The 13584-nt window shown below is 40.3% G+C and overlaps 2 protein-coding genes across 3 annotated transcripts in view; one reads left to right on the forward strand and one right to left on the reverse strand.

Annotated features, from left to right (window-relative positions):
• Window positions 1-3354: 3354 nt before the first annotated feature.
• dcaf8 (DDB1 and CUL4 associated factor 8) lies at window positions 3355-10623 on the reverse strand. Its single transcript, XM_033651172.2, has 13 exons — window positions 10376-10623; window positions 9785-9858; window positions 9577-9672; window positions 8611-9248; window positions 8344-8484; window positions 8111-8205; window positions 7667-7777; window positions 6605-6735; window positions 5928-6035; window positions 5521-5651; window positions 5066-5185; window positions 4580-4696; window positions 3355-3599 (listed from the first exon to the last, which is right to left on the reverse strand). Exons 2-13 carry the CDS (start codon window positions 9819-9821, stop codon window positions 3492-3494), a joined length of 1833 nt encoding a protein of 610 aa, XP_033507063.1. The 5' UTR covers window positions 9822-9858; window positions 10376-10623; the 3' UTR covers window positions 3355-3491.
• Window positions 10624-13111: 2488 nt separating this feature from the next.
• LOC117271586 (guanine nucleotide exchange factor VAV3-like) overlaps window positions 13112-13584 on the forward strand; it is a 68638-nt gene continuing 68165 nt past the window's right edge. For both annotated transcript variants that reach the window (XM_078173087.1, XM_033649867.2), the window contains exon 1: window positions 13112-13537. In XM_078173087.1, the coding sequence (XP_078029213.1) occupies window positions 13334-13537 (204 nt within the window). In that variant the 5' untranslated portion in view covers window positions 13112-13333. The remainder of the gene's footprint in view (window positions 13538-13584) is intronic.

A 13584-nucleotide genomic window follows, 5' to 3' on the forward strand; every position in this document is an offset into this window, starting at 1 on the left:
TTGAAACATCAATATCCCTTTGTTCTTTTGGAAGTTGAACTGAGAAACAAGCCCTTGCCAGCCTTTTACAATTCTAATTCACATCAAGAGACACAGGACCCTGGTAACACAGGGATGACCCTCCCCAGAGGCAGCTAAATAAATTCATCTGTCATCAATTTTATTACTTAAACCTGTGCTTTTCCAACTGCAACGTCAAAATGTATTGATTAAAAGACGGCCTGCCACGCATATTGTTTTGTTTTATATTCCTGTAATGATAAAATTATATCCTTTAGACTAAATAATTTAATGATTTTTAAGTTATACAGGAGATGTTATAACACAATCCATTGTTCTCCGTAAAATATTAGAAAAATCATTTTAGAAATACCTAATGGTAGGACTGTTGTAAATCTACTATCTTTTAATAGAAGGTACTGTATCACAAACTTGGAGAGTAGAGTTTGAAAGTCGTGGGCTTTTACTACACAGGAAAAGTGAAACAAAACAGTTCTCTGTTGCATTATGGGAAATGTAGGATCCAGTGTTTTGGGGGCTTTTTGGGGTTTAAGGGGATCCTTCCCTAGCTCTTTTTTAAATATATATATATATATATATATATATATATATATATATATATATGAATAAACAAGCTCTATTTCAATGCTTTATCTTACACTCTGGCACCTTATTTACATTCATAATACATAAAAAAATCCTAGTGTGAATGAAGTCATTTTCATTGTGGCCATTTGTGACCCATTTGTCCCATTGGCCATAAGCTGAGTATCGCTGTTTTAAGACTCTGTTGCAAGTTCCTGCAATTCTTATTTTTTTTAATCTTTCGCTTGTTAAGTCCCCTAACTCTGGGGTCCAGATTTCTCTTTAGTCATCAGTTCAAGGTCCACACAGCTTGACGTTCAGCATCATTCTTGTGTTGTGTGACCCTGTCGTCTTGCTAGTTTCTGTCTTGGTTCAGTAGCTGTCCTTTAGTCACTCACTCTACAGCAAGAAAATGGCACTGAAATTTTAAGTTTTTCAAAATGAAGTGTTCTCTTTACAAACTTGACACGTTAGCAAGTCATTTGCAGTCCATTCACAATGGGCCTGCAACCCATTTTTGGATCGTGACCCACCAGTTGGGAACCACTGCCCTAAGTTAATGGAGGTGCAGTATGAGATCACCCAAGTGCCTCGTTGAAAAATTAAATACTGGCCTAGAATACTGATCACTCGCTGTAATCTAAAGACATCACTGTTAGTGTGAGCTGTGAGAAAACCTATTGCTCAAACCCTAGAAAGTTAATGTGAATGTTTCTGGCAGCCTGTGAAGTCTCCAAGGTAGAAAATAGGGCCTCTTATGTCAATCAATAAATACATACGGTATGTAACAAAATGACACAGAGTGAGACAATGAAATAACAACACCATCAAGAGCACTGTCTTTTTGTTTATTGCACGAATCGTACATATTTCCAACTCAACTGGTAGAACGCAATATCAGGCAGTGGTGGACAAAAAATTGTTCATCAAACGCCTTATTATGTATACAAGATGCCAAAAATAGCCAGTGGGAAAATCTGGATAGAACTGTCTCAAATGATGGATTAAAGATCTAGAAAGGAAATACTGTTTTTTTTTCTTGAACAAGAGAATCAGAACTTTAATACTCGAAATGACAGCTGTTCTGTTGGTAACAGAGGGAAGTCATTCATAAAAGGAAACACATGAAGAAAAATGGTGCCTCAAGTCAACTTTTTTTTTCTCTGGATTTTAAAAGTACTTAATCCTCATATAGAATATAAACCTCTGCATCAATACCAATCAAATGTTTTGACATCTTTTTTTTGCTTTTTTTGAAGTCAAACAGCATTTGCTAAAGTTGATTTTTTTTACAGTTTTAATATATATTTATATATGTACATATAAACTCAACTAACTAGAGTTCTCATAGAAAATGAGAAAAGCTGGACTTTATCGCTCTCACACAACAAATGACTGGCAAGCGTATTTACCCCGCCGCCCGCGTCCCCCCTGTCCTCCTCTTTGAGCCGTTGTTAATCCAGCACCGACACAAGTTTCCTCACAAGTGGTGCGCTGTCTGCAAACACACGACCTGGTTCAAGTTTGTCTGAAAAATGTCACTGAACAATTGATTTGAGACTGTTAGCATCACAGGGGGGATTTAAGGAACCACATGTGGAAGTGCAGTCCTTTATTACTCCAATCTCAATTGGCACTTGGGCAGTGTTTCAATTGGGATTTGATCCAGGTCGGTTCTGGCTCTTCAAAAATCACACAGTTCCCCAACAGATACCAACATGATTCCTCATCCTTTGTACATGCTAAACACCATCTACCTCAGCGTCAAAGGTTTCCTGTCAACGATGGGTGTCAGGATGGAGAGTGAGGGAGGAAGAAGAGGAAAGAGAAGGAGGAAAGGCTGGTGGAAGCAAAAGAAACCTCCTCTTCCTCAGTCGAAAAACTCGTAAGTGCAAAATATTTCCCCACTCAGAACAAAATAATCAATAGAAATAAACTAAACTTCACTGTGGGGGTTTTCCAATGAAAGGATACAGCTCTTCTCCCCAAAATCACACACTCAGTGCACGTTTTTGTCTGTGTCTCAAAACTAAAGCGTCCCTGATTCAAAGTGCACTCAGCAGTGAGAGGGAGGGCGATGGAAAGAGGAGGCAAGGGAGTAGCTTGAGGGCAGCATGTAGGGTGATGCAGCATGTAGGGATTTAGTAGTCCTCAGAGAGAAAATGTGTGGAAAAAATGCAACTAGCTGCACAAGCTCAGGGCCAGAAATTAGTATGAGACTGGGGCGATGCAGAGAGGGGACACTGGGGTTTCCCTCTATGAGAAATCTTTAAGGAAGTCACATTTAGGGGATGGTTTGAGGGTATGATTTTTACACCCTTCCTCCCTGCTGAACCTCCCTTCATCAGCACAGAGAGCTTGAGAGCAAGAGGTGTGTTACTAAGAGAGGGGGGATTGTGTGCTGGTGATGTATAGCTTCCTACAGGGTACCTAAAGAGGAGGTGCTTGTTGCCATACACTCACAGTACATTGTTCTGGGGCTATGCAGAGCATATAGATAATGTATGGACAAGCAGGGGGCCTCCAAGTGGTTTATAGGGATGTAAGCACTCACTAAACCTCTTTGTACATTTCTCCAAAAAAAAAAAAAAAAAAAAAAAAAAAAAAAAATCAGGATTCTGGAAGTGTGTATGCAGTCTGTAGTCGTCATTTTTCACACTCAAAACTGCTGGGAAACCAGGCGTTAAGCATCTCTGTTACTCTGCTTCAAATGTATGTTTGAGTAAATGTGTGTTTTTATCTGTGTGTTTGTATGTGTGTGTAAAAAAAAAAAAGAAAGTCTGTGGCTCGTCAGTGTTTGGGTGTGCCAGTGTGTCAATAGTGCTTGCCTATGTGCATCAATTCAAGGGCAATAAAGTGTGTGTGTAATGTATGTATGTATGCATGTGTGTGTATGAATGCGTGGCTCAGGAGGACATGCACTGGACGTGGTCTGGGCCTCCTTCCTCTTCATCAGAGGAATCTGGAGAGCTCCAGGACTCATCTGTGTCTGCGTCTGCACCCTCACGGCGGGCCTGTATTGAGATAAAGAAGAAAAGAACAGAGAAACGTGAGAATGAGACCGTCTTGCCGACCAGGTCCTAAATGTTGGAAAGTGGCCTTTATATTTGAATCTATATTGGAATTAGCCTGAGAACCAGACGAATCTGTGACCTTATGTTTTATAGTTCCATTTCCATATGATTCGCCAAGTTTCGCTTGTATATCGTCGTCAAACCAAATTAAAAGCAGACTCTTGCCTTCACCTTATCCGTGAGTGTCTTGAATAGCTTTCCTGTTGTTTTCTTGCTAGTAGCTTAGCCCGCTAACTGGCTAATGGCTGCTACCTCGCTGGTTTGGAACAGTTGCAGTAACCATTCACACACTCAAACACAGATGGAACAACCGTCAGGACCAATTTGGGGTTCAGTATCTTGCCCAAGGATGCTCCGACATGCAGAGTGAAGGAGCTGGGGATCAAACTCTCGATCTTCAAGTGGTGGAGGACCCGCTCTATCTCTGAGCAACAGCCACCCCAATCTGTCCTCAGTGCATTTGGATGCATTTCCACCTGTGCTTTCATTCGGTCAGGTGCTATCCGATTGAAATTCAATCACCCAAACGCATTTTAATCCAAGATCTAAAGGGGGTGATATTGATGCTACCCCATCACAGCACATCTCTGCACGCTGTGGTCTGTTTAAATGTGTCCGTTGTTCAGCGCTACATTATGTTTTGTTGCTCTGATGGGTTGTAGGTCTATTAAATTGCATCCAGAGACATTTTGATCTACAGCTGTTAAAAACACCCCTTGGAAACTGAAAATAAAGTAAGATGCTCTACACTAACTCATATTTGTGATCTGGTCTGGTAATATCAATCTTCACTGGAATACCAATAACATAATTTTGTGAGGCCCCACCTACCTATTAAATGTTCTTGTCCTTTAAGCTCCACACCCTGAAACCAATTAACATCTGTTGCATCTGGTGTGTTGTTGTGTTTGCGAGCTCACCCTCGGAGGCCGTCTGTTTCTCATGTGTCTCATCAGGAACCACAGCAGCTGGGTGTCGTACTGGTCACCGTGGCGCACGCTGTCCTCATCGCGCTCCCGCTTGTTTTTCTTCATCACCTTGACAAACACAACAAGCAGGTGTGAATGTGGGGAACAGGAGCGTGCGTGCGGAGCAGACATGTCCTTGATACAAATTCCAATACTTCTCAAAGATACTCACTACAAAGTCTTTACAAGTTAAAGAGAGGTAGCTGGATGGCTTATTGTCTCACCATAATCTATTTAACATAGCCTGTCATTTTACATGTGTTTTACATTCTGGATCTCATTTTTTTGTAGTTTTGACTAGTTTGATCATTCCTTTTAAGCTAACTTATGACAACATTTTACTCTGCACTGCCATGCAAAAACAGGAACCACAATGAATAGAATGATGGCCGAAACTATAAAAAGCAGGATGGAATAAAACAGAGAAAATCAGAATACCTCTTTTAGACCCTTGAGTCCTGTGGGACTTTCAGCCGTGGGGGCCCACAGTTTGATGTCGTGGTCCAGCCCACTGGTGGCCATACCCGGCAGATGGGGATGTGGCTCCAAACAGTTCACCTGTAGTTGTCAAAGGCAGCAAGAAAGACTGAGGTGAACAATATGAAGATGAGATTTTACAGAGAATATTCTTGGTATGGGTGTATGAGCAACAAGCTAACTCTACTATTAAAGAAAATATACAGCCAGTACACAGTGCAAGTGTATTTTTATCACAATAAAATATTAAAAAAATAGTATTTTGCTGCAACTGAATACAAATTATGGGTAATCAACACTAAGACAATGAGATTACAGACGCACTGTGTTTATAAAACTTTTCCTAAGTCATCTTTGAACCCAACAAAATGATATTACTCTCTCTCTCTCTCTCTCTCTCTCTCTCTCTGACTCACCACTCCTCCCCTGTCTCCCTCCATAAACTGGACGATGCGAGCAGAGTACTTGTCCCACAGGTAGATGTGTCCACAGTCACTGCCGCTGACCACAAACTCACTGCATGGCCCGTAGAAGTTCACCCCCTTCACTGTGAGAAAGAGGTGAAGATGAAAGAGGATGAGTTATTGTGTGCTAACCAGAGTCTCCTTATAGTGCAGTGCACTGCAGGAAAGTGCAGGAAAATAATTGCCCCATAAATACACAAGAGTATTAAAGAGCTTTCATCGGCCAAATCATAACAGTCAGTCTTCAGGCAAATGCTGGTGAAGCTGGGCTATGGCAGACATGTTTGATTTTTAAAACAAAGGGCCTTAGTTTATCACTGTAATAAATCATTGCTGTTATTAGGAGCTGAATTTAACACCTGTAGCATTATTGCGGTGTCCCTTGTATCTCCTGCGATAGTCAGCACCATCACTGTGGTTAGAGTCAAACAGGTAGATGTCCTCGTCGTTGTAACTGGCCAGGAGCTCTGCACAGACAGAAAGGATCACAGACACTTTGGTTTAATCCCCTTCAGTTCCATAAAGGCAGAAGATGCTCTATCAGACAGAGGAGAGTCACACAAGCTCAATGAGGTTGTTGATTTCAAGATAAATATAAATTGGACATAATTAAATTCCTGTTACAGGCTCTAAACCTGACCTTACTGATGTTCTGCAGATGAGAACACACTAATGCTTTTTAGGATAGACCTCACCAATGTCACTGATATTGCATTGTGGTTGCATCAGGAAGAAGGACAGAAGTTTGGGCATTTTAAGAGGTCAAGCAAACATCAAGTGTGGGGCTCATTATTTTCAATATTTCTAAAATATGTTCATAACAGAATAAGAAATTAGGGGAGGATAATCAAAATTCATTCATATATAAATGGGATGAAGGGTTATGGGGATTGCAAGAAATTAGATCATGCCATAGAAATATAAAACAATTTTCATGCAAGCTGTTTCATGTCTTTATTTTTGCTCTGTCTATGATAGGACATTATAAGATGGTTTTTATACACTTAAAATGAATTCATTGTGCATTTCTTTTTACCTGTGCCATCGTGACTGTACACAAGGCAGGTTATGTTGGTTTTGGATTCACTGGATACCAGGTGTGAAGGACAGAACTTTTTCAGGACACCGTTGTTATCATTCTCATTGATTTTCCTCTGGTCGTAGATCCTAAAAAGGGTGAGGAGAGGGGGAAGTGAGAAAAGAAAAAATAATGAAGAAGTAAAAGGGATTATTCCGATTTTTTGTGGGGTTGTATGAGGTACTTATCACTATTCAGTGTATTACATACAGTAGATGTCACCTGCCACTCCTCCAAACTGGGGGTGTGCCGACACAGAAGCTAAGCAATGTTCTGTTGTGGACAGTGGGAACTCAAAACGTATTTTAGCAACCTATAAAAAGGTCCCACCTAAAACAAAAGCTTGAAACAGTTTAAGATTATAATAAATTGACAGTATTTTTAATGCTTTACCTTTTCATCAGACAGCCCGTTTCTACAGGGAAGCCGTTGGCGGCTTCAATTCCTCATCTATGCTCTCGTCAAGCCACCAGACTCCATAAACAAAAACAGTAATTTTGGCAAAGTGAACCCCAGAGCTGCTGCCTCGATCACTTAGTTAGTTTGTGTTGTTGTGTGACTTTGGTGAATCTGAACTAACCCTTTCAAACACCAAAGTCACACAATAACATAAACAAAGAAACTGATTGCGGCAGCGGTAGACCAGCAGCTCCTGTGTTCAGCAGTGTTAAATCACTGTTTTTCTCAATGGAGTCTGGCTTTGAGGAGAGGGCTGAAGCTGCTTCGGGTCCCTGTCGGAAACCGCTGTTGAACAGTAAGGTAAAGTAGTAAACATATTCTAAATACAGCGTACACTTAAACTGATATTGATTTTTTTAAGTGGCTAAAATACATTTTGTTGTTGTTGACCCCTCCACAGCAGTACATTGCTTAGCCTCCATGTCGGACACCAACCAGGCAGGCCGACTGACATCTACTGAATGCAATACACTGACTGAATAAACATTGAAGAGACAGTAAGCAACAATATCAAATATTATCATGCTATAATCGGCACTAGAATCACCATCTGTTTCATACCTCACATACTGATCTCTTCCGCCCACAGCAAAGTGGTGTGTCTTGGCTGGGTTGACGAAAATGGTGTACAGCCCCACTTTTTTATCACCCTCCTTCACAACCACCAGTTTACTGCCACACAGATTAAAGGGGACACAAAGGAAAAACAGGTATTAGCACTGGCAAGGGGAAGTTTTGAAAATCATGACGACATGGGGCAAACACAGAAAAACAATGGCAAAGAGGAACGTGTTTAATAGTGGGCGTTTACCAACACTGACAGGATATTACATACTAGGATACTATAACCTAAAACGGACAGTTGTGACTGCCTTAACAGAAATCAATCATTAGCAGTGTATAATATTGTAAGTTATGTTATTTTGCTGTCCTACTGCACAAGCCAGTCAATTTAGAAGTTCAACAGACTTTAATTTTGGTCAACTTTAATATGTTTTCACTCACTTGGCAGGACGGTCAAGACGCAGGTCAATACCAAACACCACAGCATCCTCTCCAGCGGACAGAAAGGAGCAGGGGGAATCTGGCTCGAGGGCCAGCTGGAACAAAAATAGGTAGAAGAAACACACACAGACCGTACTTTATCATCAGGCAGCTGGAGTCTTATTTACCACAGCTCCAATTCATAGCACAAACACCTTATCATTTCTATTCACACATGCAGTACAAACACTCGCCTTGTGTGCTGCCCCTTTGTGCTGTGCTACCCGCTTGGTGTTCTTGCACCGCTGTGTGGCAGAGAGCTCAGCAACTCTGATTTGACCATCTCGGGCACACATGGCCAAGGTGGAGTCTCCGCTGTGAGGCAGGAACTTTGCCTATGTCCATGACAGGCAGGGAGAAGAATCAATTTAATGCTCCGACGTCATTTCAATCTGCGTCTACTCATTTTTTGAGTTTTTTATTCTTTGCTCCCAAAGGTAAAAATCTTTGTTGTCCCTTACCTGAAATACATTGCTCTTGTGGCCACTGTCAAACTCCAGCTCAGCACGACGGATAGCCCAGTCCCAGATCACCACTCGCAGGTCATCGCTGCCTGAAGCCAGGCGTGTGCCCGAGGGGTTGAAGTGCAATGTGTTGACGCAGCCTGTGTGCCTCTCCAGTCGACCCTGGAGCTCCAGCCTCTGCACGAGACCACGGGCTCCACACACGCGCCTCACAAACTGGTGTGAGTCCCTGCCAATCTCCCTGGAGCGCAGCGAGGGTATCGCCCGCCATATAGGACCACGCAGATCACGGAGCTCTGCTCCCAGCCATGCCTCCATAGCCTCATCATCGTCTTCATCATCTTTCTGTTCTTCTTCGTCCTCATCGTCATCTTCATCTGAGCTGGTGGAGTGATTGGAGCCGCCGCCAGGTCTATTCCTCTTTCTCGCTGCCCTTTTCCCACCGTCTTTATCCTTTGCTCTCTCCCGTCTTCCTCCCTCACTCTCTCTTTCACCATCCTCAGTCAGGGAGTAGAGACCACTGCCATCCATGCTGTCAGTGTCCTCTTCCTCCTCTCCCTCTCTGTTTGCACCTGTCTCTACTTCTACATCTGGCATGGGCTTGTCTCCAGATGCCTCTCCTGTTTCTTTGGGAGCTACAGAAATAGGGAAAGCCAGAGCCATGGAGGATAGGGTTAAGACATCACTGTCTCACTGGGAGATTCAACAAAAGGTGTGGAAGTGCTGCAAAAAACCCACTGTAAAACTATATCAATGTTAAATCCCATCAGGATGGAAAAATTTAAAGAAACTTAAACTCCAGCAATGTCAGGAACAGCATAATCAAGTATCACAGCAATAAAGATATGTGAATTTAAATATGAACAAAATTAAAAATATATTTAAGCAGATTTTCCACAATACCAAACAATGTTAGCAGCATGCACCTTTTAGGGAGTTGTTAAAACTACAAAATGGTGTTACCATCATCAGAAGATGACTGTGTCTGTCCCTCTTTGCTTCCAGACGCATCTGCCTCTTTGTGTTGATCCTCTCCTGGTTCTTTTTCCTCAGAGCCACCTAGCACAAGCAAACATGTCCTCTGATTATCTGTCAACGCTAAAGAGCATGACAGCTGGCACAGTTATGGTCAGTATAAATAGGTAGTTATTTTCTTGCAGTGATCCTTTACCGTTAAGCACAGTGGATTTGCCGTCAGCCTCAGCCATCCTGTCTCCTTTGTCCTGCGTCGACCCGAGGGAGAACCTTGGAACAAACACAGCATTTAGGTTGTTAATGTTACAAGATAACAATGGATCAAATTAAGACAGCAGATAACTTGTATGCATAAGTAAGCAGACATCATTGTTTGCACTCGCTAAAGTGTTGTCAACTCCCGACGCCACACTGTGTGCCGTGGGGCACAAGTTACCTGTTAGCTCTGCAGCTTCCAAACTACTAGCCAGGCTAATTTTACCACCTCTCTCCTGCTGCCTGTGACCACACAAACAAACCAACTTGCCTGGTAGCTGGCTCACAGGCCTGACTAATACCCTATTTTGCTTTGTGATGCTTTACAGTGCATTGTCCTCTGCAGTGCTCGACTACTTGACAGTGTTACAGCCGTGAGCTAATGCTAACTTGCCTGCGTGCGGCTACCGAATATCGAAACTAAATACCGCTGTCAGTCCAGCTGAACAACCAAACAGCTGGTTGTCAAAAAGCGAGCAGGCAGCTAGCGTTGCTTGTAGTGGCTAACTAGCATAGCTTGCGTTAACGTTACCTCTACTCGAAGGCCCGACGAGGCGTACTTCTTAGTTTAGTCCTAATCTTTATTGCAGATTTATTCTCTCCACCTCACTACTTAGCAGTTGAGCTAAGTGCCTTGACTAGGAATTCTCTGACCGTAAATACACGACATTAGGAATGCGTGCATAAAGCTTTTGGTAAAAGATAGACTGTAAAGAAAGCTAACTGCGTTCACACAAGGTTGACTGCTCTGTTTATGTTTTGACGGTTCAGCTTCTTTTTTTTTTCTTTTTTTTTAGTTCCATTTCCGGTGTCGTGCTTGCTTCGTTTTTTTCTTCACCGGAAGTTCAGAGAGGAGATATTATTATACATCTATGGAGGAGAAACGTAGTATAATAATGATTATAATGACAGTAATAATGACAATAAGACTATTAAAAATATATTATTTATATTATGAAATTGTATTATTATTGTTGTTATTATCATGATAATAATAATAATAATAATAATAATGATAATGTATTACTGTCATCATTAAAATAACATTATAATGAAAATACATTATACATTACAAAATATTTTATATGTCTATATTATATAATAATAATAATAATAATAATAAAAAAGATTATTATCAAAAATATATTATTTATATTATAAAATTATATTATTGTCGTTGTTATTATCATAGTAATAATAATAATATATTATTATCATTAAAATGTTATAATAAAATATATTAAATACTATAAAATATTTTCTATGTCTATATTATATGTAATAATAATAATAATAATAATAATAATAATAATAACAATAAAAAATATTATTAAAATATATTATTTATATTCTAAAATTGTATTATGATTGTTGTTGTTATCATAATAATAATAATAATAATAACAATAAATTATTATCATTAAAATATTATACTAAAAATATATTATACATGATAAAATATTGTATATGTCTATATTATATATAATAATAATAATAATAATAATAATAATAATAATAATAAAAATATATCCTATATCATCTTTTTTTTAATATGTATTTAGTGTGGAGGTTAAAACATTACTTTAATTCATCTTTCAATTTATCACTTTAGAATGTAATTGACGTTTTTTTGATGCTTTTAATGTATAATTTTAGACATTATTTTCTTTATTTATTTTTCTTGGTTATAACCATAGACTGTCTGTCTATGGTTATGACTCAGTAGCCCCCTGGGGGTAAAAATGAGCTGCTGACCCCACTGCTGCAATGTTCACAGTGATTTAAGAATATAAAACTTGCCCTACTCATCCAGATAAGCATTCTTTGTATATGTGTGTATATATATATATATATATATATATATATATATATGTGTGTGTGTGTGTGTGTGTGTGTGTGTGTGTGTGTGTAATTTCACCCGCAAATAATATAAACAGTAAAAAATGTAGCTTTAAATACAGTTGACATGAATTTATCTTTTCTTTACTTTTATTGCTATATTTTTCCTGCCTTCTAATATTGCCAAATTGGTTCTTGTCTAACTTCAGCAATGGGACAGTTAACAACACCATACAAAACTGACACCTAATTGAATGTCAGCAAACACTATGGTGACATTAGATTAGGTGTCAGCTTTGTATGGTGTTTGTGCAAGGAGTACTCATGTGTTTTACCCCAGAGTTCATTAGCCATCAGTAGATGCTGACCAATTAAATATTTGTTGTTGTCCTCATTTATTTTTAGGGAAATTATCTAATACTGTAGACAGCATTATGTTTCCTGTAGGTGAGTATTTGCTTTGTATAAGAATGATTTTTTTAAATTAAAGTTATAAAGAGAGCAAGTTTCCCTGTTTAACATACTTACTCTTATAAAATTCGAAGTTTATGAGCCTAATGTGTGAGGAAACATCTGGCTCTCTCACTCAGTGTAAAACAAGATGGGATCCCCCAGCTTCCTTCCTGTGTTTATTCCATGGGCTTAATGACAGTGATCTACAGTAGAAGTCCCATGGCAGGAGGATGTCTTTTTCCCTGTCTCTCAGATCTTTTTCTTTACTATCTGACTTAGAAACACACGCTGTATGACTATATTGACACAGAGATCACAGCTTCCCAGCGTACATGCCACAAAGAACTCAAAGCTGTTTATAATCCATGTGGAATGTCAGCTGAGAGTGGGAGACTGTGAGGGGGAAGGATTACTCTGCACACACAATTTGTCATACAGTAAATAGAGATACACTAAATAAGTGCTAGAAATTTTATTTGGTTAACTCCCCAAAAACAGGCCAGTTGCTGCTAGTAGCCTCCCAAATGCACAGATTTTACCTTCTTATAGCCTATTTCTTTAAATTTCCTATTCTGGGGTTTTGGATTGTTGGTCATTCCTTATTTGAAGATGGGTTCTGAACATGTGATGGGCATGTTTAGAGTTTATAGAGTAATGTGAATATGCGTTAACCTTGAAATAATTTGCATGCATAGCCTATCAAAGGTGGAAAGAACCTGCGTTGATTAAACACATTTTTGTCATGTTAAAAAAACAAAAGTGTCAAATTTAGCCTTTCCGCAGGTGCACCATATATACTGGTAACTTATTTCCGAAGTAAAGGGAAGTGTAAAAATTATTTAAAAGCTTTTTTTTTAGGGCCCCCTCTGTAGAAATGGGCTATCACAGAGGAAGTAAGGGGAAGGCTAACGATTATCTTACGACCACCTCTGTGGAAATATCACAGAAGAAGGAAGGGGAAGTTCACACACAGACACACAGACAGACAGATAGAGGGGGTTTCACGGCAGCCTCCTCCAGCTGTGCAGCGCTCAAAAGCTGCAGCAGCTCTCTCTGTCCTCCAGAGGCGATGCTGGAGTTTGGAGAGATGAGTGGACGGCGCAGAGCGCAGCTGTCATGCCGCGCACGGGCTTAAAATAGACTCAAAGTTTTTTTACATTTGGCAATAACCTGCTGTTTTCACCTGCTGTCCGACAACATGGAGTACTGGAGGCAATGTGCGATGTGGCTGATCAGCTGCAACGTGCTGCCCGCGAACCACCGGGTGACTGCGGACACGGCGCAGGTGTTCGACCTGGCGCAAACCCTGCGGGACGGGGTGCTGCTGTGCCAGCTGCTCAACAACCTGAGGCGTCACACCATCAACCTGAAGGAGATCAATCTCAGGCCGCAGATGTCACAGGTAGACCAATCCTTTCAGAGCAACTTGTGGTTGTAATACGCGCAGAG

The sequence above is a fragment of the Epinephelus lanceolatus genome, chromosome 12 (genome assembly GCF_041903045.1).
Source record: "Epinephelus lanceolatus isolate andai-2023 chromosome 12, ASM4190304v1, whole genome shotgun sequence".
Classification (NCBI taxonomy): domain Eukaryota; kingdom Metazoa; phylum Chordata; class Actinopteri; order Perciformes; family Serranidae; genus Epinephelus; species Epinephelus lanceolatus.